Source organism: Hetaerina americana, unplaced genomic scaffold, assembly GCF_022747635.1.
Source record: "Hetaerina americana unplaced genomic scaffold, ioHetAmer1.1.p SCAF_2, whole genome shotgun sequence".
NCBI classification, from domain to species: domain Eukaryota; kingdom Metazoa; phylum Arthropoda; class Insecta; order Odonata; family Calopterygidae; genus Hetaerina; species Hetaerina americana.
The window spans coordinates 78,509,720-78,521,834 of NW_027286763.1; the positions used below are offsets into that span (position 1 = coordinate 78,509,720).

Here is a 12,115-nt window from a genome sequence, read left to right on the forward strand (position 1 = left end):
AGACCTATCAACAGCATTGTCACCATAAACAGCCATAAAACAATGATGAATCTCATTAGGAGTCAATTTTTTAGCAGTTAAATATTCAATAACAGCATCCCGTTTGACTCGCGTTGACATAGCACTAGAACATGGCTCCATACTTTGGCTTCTTGAAATACACTGAATGAACGCAATGACCTCAAACCTGTGCATGAGTATTCAGGGGGAATGTTACTTCCATGTAAAACCTGGCACTTTTCTGACGGTCATTTCATTTGCCCTCTACAAGAATGTGTGCATTACTTTTCAGCCTACCCTCATATGTCTAAAATCCTGTGTCATAGAGCTTTTTACGGAAATGAAACTTGGAGAATGTAATTTAAACCTAGCACATTGGAAGTTAACTTGGAAATGAATTGGCTGCTCATACAAATTGGCAGTGAAGAGGGAAGGTGGATTTCGAGGAGGGAATGTCCAGTTTCTACCAATTTGCCACACCCTGCCACTGTCTTCACTCTGAACTACCATTCCAACTGTATACCACATTCTGTGTATCACTTCAACTAGGCTACAATTGTATCATCTTTGCTATTTGTTCTATTAGGTTTGAAAGCTTCTTTAAATTCTGGTCAAAGCAGTTATTCATGCATAAACTGCAAAACTAGATCCCTGAATAGTAGGTTGGTGCCTAGGTTAAAATATTTGACATATTTAAATAAAATCAAATAATTGTGTCTGTTGGCATGGGAACTTAAAGGTACCTCAAAGTTTAAAAAATATTAAATGAACATGCCTGTAAAATGAACATCTGCAAACACGACTTATTTGATTAATGTTATTTAAAATGGCAAATTAAATTTCAATTTCAAATTCTGTTGTAATGACATGGCGCAGGTGTTCTGAAGTCATTATATCTAATAATTAAAGATAGTGGGGTAAATCTATGCATATATATAATGTCCTTAGCCAATGAATGGATGGCTTTAAGATTTGATTATTCATCATCGATTGTTACTATGTTAATAATAAATTACTTTGATATACAGGGCTTTACATACTATGACCCATAAGAGTAGGTATTTCTCCTAAAAGATTGCAGAAAATGTGTTCAAAAGTTCCCAAGGAGCTATTATTTAAAGCATGTTTAAGATATCGTAGCTGCTACGTCCTCAAGAAAGAAATTATTACAATTTCTAGTGTCCTCATTTTGCAATTCTTTAAAGTGGTAGGAAAATATACCAATTTTCAACTATAAATTTAGATATTATATCAATATTTAAATTAAAAAAAACAAAAATGCATTGCATAAATACAAAATGAACTTCTCTAAAGATTTCTAAGCGATAATAAATGTTTTAATCACTTACAGAATATTATTAAAATTTCTAAAAACTTCCTTTAAAACATTTCATGGATAACCTGTATCTATGGCCCTGTATACATGATGTTTTGATAGTGAATACTGATGTACTACCAGTTCTGTTAAAATTATATGGAAAATTTAATGAAGAATGATCAAGTTTATTAGGCAATAAATATTTTACTAATGGATTCAAATGCTCTGCAGCTAGTTTTAAAATCAGGTTAGACTAAAATCACATTGCAATATCTGGACATCAACCTCATTTTTATATTTAATGATTCAAAATTAGACATCCCAGTAAATGACTTCTCTTTTATTTAGTAATTTATAATTGTATCTTGTCATCATGTTTGCAGCAATGGGGATGGGGATCCCAAATTTGTGATAGCACCTATGGTTTTTATTTTATTACTGAAGACCAGCTAAAATAAATTGTCCTGGAAACACGAGGGCTGTTCAATGAAGAGTTGATCATAAATTTTTATTAGCATAATTTATTCTGCAATAATTTTATTTTTTTGCCTATATTGTTTGTGTAGCTGGATTGTCCAGTGGGTAGAGTGATGAGCTATTGACCAAAGGGCTGAGGCCCAATTTCAGATAGTGCCTGTGGGCACCCTAAGCTTCCACCTAAGCTGTGTAATTTTTTATGTACCAGATTTTTCTGGGAAGCCAAGGGCAGTACAGGGAAAGGAACTTAATCTTTTACCCTGATTAAGGCTTAGTATTAAGTGAACTCTACCCTCATCTGGCAAACTAACCTTCAAAATAATTGCTTTCTTAATTAAAGTCTTTGGTGATATGGTTGGCTTAATGTACCTGTGGTACAAGTTTAATTGGTTTGACTTCTGTATTGCATCAGTGGCAACTGCTGCAAGTTGATACATGTTCAGTTCATCTATGGAGACAATTGAGGTAGCACCTGATTAGCGATATGCTGCATTTAGATTTTGCTTTTGCCTGAATTATTCCTCATCCCAAGCCAATTGAATACTACAAGGGGCTTATGAACTGTGTGTTTTTCTGTATAGTGCAGCTCAAAGATAGTTTTAAATGATTTATGAGGAGAGAAAATTTCAAAGGAAAGTGCACAGGAGCACCTGGGTTCAATAGAAATATTAACACCTCTACTGCCATTGTGAGAGAAGATCATCAAATAATGTTGAGAGCACTATCAAAATCATGGAAAATTTTATTAGATGCTGCCCACATGTTGGTAACAGAGAAACTGTACTTGAGACCCTGTATGTGATGAGTTCCAAGACCACTCGTACCAAACAACAGAATGCTTACTTGAAGGTTTATTTGCTCCTGAAGTTAGTGATACAGGAAGATGATTTTCTTTCAAAGGTTATCAATGCAAATGAAACTACATCATTTTGATCCAGAGGGGTTGGTGGAAATCTCCATCATCATCAACACAGAAAAAAGCCGAAGTTGTGGCTGCCGCTGGGAAAGTTATGGTTTGGTTGTATCATTTCTTGATATTCAGGGAATTACGTATCAATATGTAGTACCAACATACATAGCTGCAAATGGAGCCTATCATAGGAATGTATGGAAAGTTCTCCAAGGCCATATTAATCTCAACAGGTTGGATGCTGTGCCATGATAATACCCAACCACTCATCCCAAATGTTGTTACTGAGCATCTAGCAAAAGCCAGTGTGAAGTGTTTTATTATTCTCATTAAATGTGTGTCATCCCATGTGACTTTTTCGTATTGCCCAGTGTGAAGGTTTATTATTTGAGGAAAGCATTTTTCTTCTCCTGGAGCAGTGGTGAAGGAAGCCTGCTGGATTGGCAATTTTGAAGAACCTCTCAAAAAATAGCTCCCATCATGTTTTTTAAGAATGGAAAAAAAGGTTTGACTAGAGCATACAAGTATGTATGCCCAACATTGTATGTCCAACATGGACAACTTTGAGAAGGATAAATAAAGGTATGTTATCGAAAAGATATGATCATACATTGAACAGCCCTTTTATTACCCAGTCCAGAATTTCAGTTTCTTATGTATTGTATCTGTTCAAATGAATCAAAACCATTTTTAAGATCTCAGTCAGGTATGGCAATAGTTAGGTTTTGAATTTGCAGCTATTATCTCAGGCACTCAAATTAATGGAGACTTGATAGTAATAATTTATTGTATATCTGAGGTACAAGGTTTGAATAATGTATATTTATTTAAAGGAATTGGTATATTTTTATGACAGTTCATATTGCTTTAAATTTAATGGAGTGGTGTTGTCAAAAAGTCTGAGATTGGTAGAAACTGGCATAATGGTATTTTCAAGAATATGTAGATTATCAAGGGATGTACATAGTTGAACAATAAATGCTCTAGTATGTGGTAATTTATCATGCTGTTATTAGTAAGTGAATCAATGAATTACTTTTATTTAGATTATCAAGGGATGTACACAGTTGAACAATAAATTCTCTAGTATGTGGTAATTTATCATGCTGTTATTAGTAAGTGAATCAATGAATTACTTTAATTGTTTGTGCCTCTAGGGTCAGCAGCATAAGGACTAATAAATCTAGGCCAGCCTCACATATTCCTGTGAACAGTTTGCGAATAAAATTTTACCCGCCAATGTATGTTCCTTTAGATATAGTTAGCCCAGTTGGTTAGTACTGAAAATATAATAAGGTTATGGAAATGGAGTGCGGATGATTGATTAAGTGACATAATAACATTTATTTTTAGTAAGTTGCTTGTTACGTTCTGCAAGTGCTATCCCACTTGTGGTACAGATACTAGTCTCAAAAGTTACGTGCCACCAAACCTTTGCTCATGTGAACTTGAGATTCATGACCACCATTCTTGAGATATATGCATTTTCAAATCCAGTTCATGTCTGTTCTAACCTAAATCATGATGTCATCCTATATATTCATTTAGTTCTTGTACATTCATTACAATTAATCTTAGGGCTGGATTTTTATTTTGTTGTTGGCATATCATAGCTATTTTTGGAGAATAGTGTTCCCATGATTCCTAACTTCGATAAATTTTGCCTGATTCTGAGTTGCTTCAATCCAAGTTTTCTTCCTCTCTCTTTTCCTCCTTGTTGCTTCTTTTCCTAAATCTTTTTGCCAACCTGATCCACATTATTTTTACCTAACCCCAATACCAAACCCTAACCCATACAGAGCATGGACCATTCTCCTCTACATTCTATTCGTGTCCCGGACCCTGTCGACACACGGCTGAGACTGCACGGCTTCCCCGGAGATGACCTCTGAGCACTCACTCTGTGCTTCACCTTTCCTCAACGTCTGGCTCTTGTGATTGGTATCCATTGCATTTTGATCTCCAGATTTTGTGTGTGCGCTTTCTGTGATATGGAAAGACGGTAATTTTTCCTTAAATTTTCCTGAGAATGAGTGGTGTACTTTTGTGTCTGTCTTCGTATCCAACCTTCATTGACACGAGAATAAGTCTTGGAGCTGCAGTGAGCTTTCTCTCTCTAAAACAAAATTATTAGACCTTGGAAGAATATTCAGATGGTGCTGTTGAAGGACTGGAAAAGTTTTATGGATTGAGAGATTCAGTCCAATTCACTTGAATTTATAAGGTGAGACTGCTTTTTCTTCAAGCAAATTGTAACAATTTTTAGGTTTTTTATATATGTGTTTTATTAATGAATGAGGAAGATGATAATTTGATAGTGAACAGAATATATTAAATCAGAATTGACTGCTGGATAAAGGCATCAGAAGAATGTTTTGACTTTAGAAATTTTAAATAATGAGTGTGTGTTATCACTTACTGGTTGTTATACCTTCCTGCCATAGTTCAGTATAAAAGTGGTAGACATCTAAGCATTGGCATATGGTAAAAAGAGGTTTGTCAACTTTTTTCATTCTGCTAAGTCAACTGCTAACTTTATCATAATGTGGTATCTTACTGATCTCTAAAATTGCATAAAATGGTATAAATAAATAGTGACTGATACTGAAAATGTGATATTTAATGTAAAATTGTAACAATCTATAACAATCTTAAATTGTTACCTAAGGTGACTTAAATTTACATTAAATAGATGATTGAATCGCATATTTGATGATAAAAATGTTAAATCAGAAAGTAGTAATTAGGGTTTAAGTAAGGAATAAGAGTTCTGTTGATTTTAGTTCTTAAAAGCCATGAAAAACTGGAAAAAGAATTAGTATATGTTATGCGCACAATCTTCCTTATTTGTGCAGGGTCATTTGCATTTCCTATGTTCTCTAATGTGCAAAGAAATTTTTATGTATCATTAATCTGGTCAAGCTAACCTGAAGTTTTAAGGCCTAGTATTAAACGTTTTGTCATTATGAAAGCTTTCCTGTATTTTTAATTGGATCTGACTTACTTAAACATTCAACGGTAAAGTTCTTCAAAAATTGACTTTTGCCTCAGGTGAAATTTTTTTCTTAAGACTTTACATAATTTACCTAAAACAAAAAATGGTGAAGTAAACTTAGTGAATTTTTGGACATTGTTTTCATTTTTAGATTTTTAAACATTTCTTTGTGGATTGCATTTGATGAATATGGAGTAAAGCTCAAAATTATCAAACGTTTTCATATAACAGCTTCCTATTCACTATGTTTACCAACATATGATTTCAGAACTTTCCTTAATCCTTGGGTTTAAAAAGTTTAAGCAGTCTAGGAACCAAATGAAACAGGATATGGTGGTAATTAGCAGTGTGATGGAAAGGTGAGACATTCCTCTTATTGAAAGATAATCACTAATAAAATAAATTCATCACTCATGATTCAGTGTGTATTATTATCTTGCCATGAACTTGGCAACACTGCTGAATATTTACATTCAGATTTGGTATAGCTTATTAGTGTTTACCTCTTTCTAAGTTCATTTCTAAGTTTGGCTTTTGTCTGATGCCTTGGATTTTTTGCATTAATGTGACTGCTTAAAACAAGGTATTTCTGTATGTGGAATCAGAGGAGCCCAATTTGTTGTCCTGTTGTAGTCCCTTGCGCTGAGGTGTTAGTTGGTGCTGTAAAAGTGACACACAAATTACTGTTATGTATTCTGGTAAATGTGAAATTTACTCAAGGGTCCATTCATTGACCATACAATGAAAATGGGATATTCATATTTGGCACGCTCCTTGTCATGTGACTCAGCGAGTAATCATATCTTACCATTATTTTCTATTTCCTGTTTAACAATTACATCTTCCATCATATTCTTTCATTATTTGTGTATTTCCCAGTAATTCAGGTTTGGTAATCTAAGAATATAAGCATAATTCAGGAGCTTGACAGAGTATGCTGTATATTATGGTTCCATTTTCCTGGGGTTATATAGTTTTAACATGCAGTATGTAATGAAACTATGCACAGGTGTTACTTCCATTGAGTTGCAGATTTTTGAAACGACCTAAAACCCTCCATGAATGGTTTCTAGATCTGTTCAATATACTTATTCCCTGTGCAACTTGCTGATATGATGCTTCGACCATGTCTTCTCTTTCTTCACCCATGAGGACATTTAAAAGGCAATTACCTGCCCATTTCTAACGTGACTGCCCCCTTGCCCCTTGCTGACCCGTAAGTTTCATGTTGGTTTATGAATGGTCCCTTATGCAGGAGATATATAATAATGAACATAAATGTGTGCTGCAGGGCTAAAATTATTTTTTAATTCAATATTTCTGCTGATTATATGAAATAAACACTTCTTCCACAGCACCCATTGGTGCTTTGCTACTGTTAATGTTGATACTCATTCAAAAGTTTATAATGTCCCCATGAGACTAGCTCATGTTAACTCCATGGGAAGATATCGTGTCAATTAAAGTTTGATCAGATGATATACTCTGTTAAACTTCCTGCATTGCCAAAGAGAAAAAATAATTTAAACTATTTTGTCATTTTTTCACTTCTTTTTCAACTCTTACTTGCTGTGACCTTCTTTGGACAAATATAAAGCTTAACATTTTGCTTGCCTGTATAATTTTTCTCAGCATGTAGGTATTAGCATAGAGTGGCAGAACCTCAAACAATTGTGACAATCTTTGATAGTGTTGCTAATGAAATATGATACAAATTTATTGTGTGTTGTTGCTTCTGTTATTCCTGTATCACTCAGTTGGAAATAAAAACTATGCTTACAGTCTTATTGAATTTACTTCATCTGTACTTAATTTCTTAAATTAAATTTATTATTTCTTATTTAAGAAAAAAGTTTGGAAACATTTCAGAAAATAGTTTATTTTAATCGTTTAAGCATACATCATTATGGGTTGATCTTAAATTTTGAAAGGCTTTTGGAAGGACTCATTGGTTGGTGTGCCATTTCATTTCCTTACAGGTGTTTATGAGAAATTTTCTGTAGTTTATCATTGAATTATTTTAGCCATGGTTTATGGAGAAAGAATTTTAATTGTTCTTGATTATCAGAAAATGTACTGTTCAGATGTTCAATTTTTAGACTTGCATAATTCAGAATGATTTAATCTATAATCAATCTGTTACAAGAGGTTCAAAATGTTTGTTTAATTTAACTTTATGTGAACCACTACCATACCACTAAATTGAAAATAGTTATCTTAATGCCAGTGTGCAAGTTATTTAATATTTGTATTTATTTCAGGAAAAAAGAGTGATTAAAGTGATTAGAGGATAATCATAGTGAAAACACTTTCATCATATTTTTAAATATATGTTAAATTTATATTTGCCCAAGGATCTCAATATGCAACATGTCAAGAACACTCAAGGTTTACTTTAATCGAATCATTAATTACAATAATGGCAGTTGATGTATATCAATTGGTTTTCAATGCATTTTTGTTGGTTTTATAGGACCTCATAAAAAGGTGACCATATTTAATTATATGGATCAAATTGCCATTCTTAGTTCTCTTGAATTATAGAAATGTAAATAAACATGAATTAATGTCATAAAAGAATTACTTGAATAATATGTTCCCTTGTGTCCTAGTGTAAGGGTGTTAAAAGCACACTCATTGCATTAAAATCAGTATGAGTAGCTTAAATAATGAGATAATTTCTCAATATTTATTTCCTTTGTGGCATTTCATGTATGATAATAATTGCATGTGATAGTGAATTTATTGTAAAATCTTGTTTTCTTCTCCAAACATCTGTGGTGGTCTGTGCACACCTTGGGATCCTGATAAACTCTTGGCTTGTCATCAGGCTTCCCAAGGACACAGTCACCAAAGTTGACTCAAAACTTATGCCCAAGGCAGGACTTGAACCCATGACCTTTGAGCTAGCAGGCAAGCATGTTACCCACTAACCTGGCTGGTCAAAACTGCATATGAAATGCCTTTGTTGTTACTATGGAAATAAATACATGGAAACATGATTTCAAATTGCAAAATAAAGCATCATGTATGTAATGTTATTTTAAGAAGTAAATGAGAAGGTACTTGTTTTATGACTTTCTTCAAATTCTTTTGATTAACTTCATATCTAGTATCGTTTCAATTAATTCCTTGTTTTCCTCAGGTTGTACCATTCAGGTTCTATGGCTCAGATTTAAAATTCACCTTTTTCTTCTCAAGAATTTGAATAATTTACAACGATACCAGTACTAATAGAAAGGACTGGCTGAAGGAGGTGTCAAGAATCAGGTGTGCTAACAATGTCCCCCAATGGTTTCATGTAAACTTTGGAGGTTGGTAGTTCCCATGATTTCACAAGAGTGCTGTCTTACATTATCATCCCTCTAAAAACAAATTTTGTAACAGCTGTGCAAAAATCTGCTTACTAAAAGTAGTTTATAATTTTTAACATTGGCAAAGCATTACTTTGCTTGCAATATTGCAGCATAAAGATGGGGAGTGCTTTTTAGGTGTGCCAAAGCACCACTTGGCTTAGGTTACCACAACTCTGAGTCTGCCAACCCTCAATTTTGACCAACGATGACTTCAAAGGAAATTATGGGCTATTTGAATAAGAAGACATCAAAGGTAAGAAGCAAATAGGTTTTGATTGAATTAGATGGTGGAATAAAGATCCTCTAATCTTCAAGGTATGATTCATTCAAACTCTTACATGGGAGTGTAAAATTACAATCACCTGTAGCCTTGTGAGATGTGGTTGATAGTGACTGTAGTGACCAGCCTGCTTATGAAAAAGAGGTAAAATATGAATTTGTTTGATGATGTGCTTTCAAAAGGAAGAGCAAAAAACAGCAAAGCCATGATCTCAAGCCACCATTTTGTTGGGGGGTTAAAACTTCATAACCTTGTAAGGTAAAAAAATAAGTGAGTCAGTTGTGGTGGATAGACTGGCCAGCTGGTACTTTTGGTTGCATTGAATGCTACCGGAGTGTGCATATTTTCAAGGGCATTACCCTGCTCCTTTATGATATTTCATGTTTTAGTGAAAAAGTTATTTTTCTCGAATACTAGTTGATTCAATCTATAGCTGTAATTTGAGGTCTTAATAGATTCTCTGAGGCATAAGTATTTCATAGTAACTTTTGTGATGAATATTTATGGCAATTTGTATATGCTTTTTTTTAGATTATGGCATATTTTAATTCATCTTAGACTGTTGATGTTTTGATTTCATCGGAACAACAACGCTTATCCAGCTATTAATGACCATTTAAATAATTTGGGTGTCTCGTAAATTTTATCACAACAAATAAAATGCTTCTTCATCTAATGAGCCAAAAAAGTAATATTAAATCATTTGGGATAGGTATGATGTTCATAATTTGTTCAATGTAGGGTGGATGAAATTTACTGTGATCTCTAAATATATTAGGACAAATAACACACAAAACTGGATAGCATATTTTTAATATTCTGTCTCCAAAAGAGGAAACCCTTGTTTCACATTTTTATTATGAGTAGGATTTTATAATCAACACACTCTTTGAGAAAAAGTGAGTTCTGTGATGCATTTGACTCCTCTCTCAATACATACTCTCTTTCATGTTAAATGCATGGCTTATATGAGCTGTGACAATGAGTATGGGGGAAGGGAGAACAGTTTTTCCCTGGCCATCAAAGTCCAATCACATATATATTGCCAAGGACTGCTAACTTTCAACGTTAATTTTAGTTGTGGTTGTGGTAAAATTATTATTATAATAAAATTCAATGATGCCTTTGTAATTATTATGTATTTCTTATTTAACCATTGCCCTTCACTTTTTACTTTCATTCTGAAAATAGTTTGACAAAATGATTTTTCTGTTTAAACTGTGCTTATTCTCCTTACACTATTGGAATTCTATGGGGCCACTCTTTTAAAAATTACTTTTGGTTTACTGAATGATCCTAAATGTCAGTAAGTAAATTTTAACAGTGTATAGTTCAAATATGCCTACAGTAATTAACCTGTTCCCTTTTCAAAATGATATTTTGAATTCATTTGGTAATGGGCAACAAATAGGCGTAATTTAGAAAGATTTCAAGTGAGCATTTGATACTGTAAGTATTAATCAGTTTATTGTAAAGTTACTTACAGTATAACATGTGCTCTTTAGCATGGCTCAGAAACTATTGGTTGGAAAGAGAACAGAAAGTGAGGATTAAATCTTGTTTAACCTTTGACTATGACACAACATCAGGAGTTCCTCAATGCTCTCATTTGGGTTGTTTCTTTTTACTTTACTTATAAATGATAAAAGGCAAAGTCTTGAGCCTGATAATTCATGCTTTATGTGGATGACCTTCAGATATACTTTGAATTCAATGGATGATTGTATGACAGTTTAGAGGAATTTGAAAACCTGTATCTGTGGTACTGTGATGATGCACTATCTTAAGGCCTAAACAAAAGTTTATGTGTAACCTATTTTCACTGCAAGGATCTTATTTTCTTTATGAATACCAAGTAAGGAATTTCCCACTTGGAAGGACATCACCAGTGGAAGACATGATTGTGATCCTATTTCATCCCTTAATTTTGATTATCATATTGATATGGCCCTATAAAAAAGCCTTAAGCTGTCAGGTTTCTAAGAAACTGAACAGCGGTAGATGCCACAACAGTAACTTTTAACGTAGTCATCCACTGATATGCATTTCAATGCAAAAATTTCAGAGTCCCGGTCAAAGCGAATGATTTTTACACTTTGAAAATATCAGGTTTCATTTACATGGTTACAAAGAATTTTCAAGATATTTTCATATTTAGGAACTTATATTCATCTTATTAGCCATCATAGAAATAGCCTTGAAAAATATCTTAATTGTTTTGCTGGAATATGTATCGGGAAGTTGGTGTTGTGGATGAGTCATTGGCTTCTTTCATTGGAATAAACTAAGTACTGGACCTAAGCACCTGGCACAAAAGGAGAATACAGGCTGATATTTTATTTTTGTATAAGCCATGAAATCATTTAATAGCATCGTCTATGTTGTTGCATTGGATATCTTTTCACATTCCTAGAGCTAACCTCATAGTAGTGATACCTTTCATGGAGAATTTTGTGGGACAAATTATGTGCATTACAGCCAAAGGTCCAGAATAAAAAGGGAGGAAATTAGCTTACTTTAGAACTTCCTAGATTTTTTAATATGAGTTTACTAATAGTTTAAAGTATATTACAACATATGTATTGAGCATTTTATGCCTTGTGATTACATATTATTATATTGCATGTATCATATATTGATTGCACGCACTTAATATATACCACTGTATAGCGATATAACTCCATGTGATTCAAAACAAGTGTTTTGAATTTCTTTGTTAATTATTTTTTTGCATATCTATTGATTTATATGTATGATAATGCCATATTAACATTCACCA

At 33.3% G+C, this 12,115-nt stretch overlaps 1 protein-coding gene across 1 annotated transcript in view; it reads left to right on the forward strand.

The window, feature by feature from the left end:
* The window catches only part of Nhe3 (Na[+]/H[+] hydrogen exchanger 3), a 76,203-nt gene extending 68,719 nt beyond the window's left edge, over nt 1-7,484 (forward strand). The window contains exon 15 of the mRNA XM_071585405.1: nt 4,505-7,484. Coding sequence (XP_071441506.1) covers nt 4,505-4,590 — 86 coding nt within the window. The 3' untranslated portion in view covers nt 4,591-7,484. The remainder of the gene's footprint in view (nt 1-4,504) is intronic.
* Nucleotides 7,485-12,115: the final 4,631 nt, after the last annotated feature.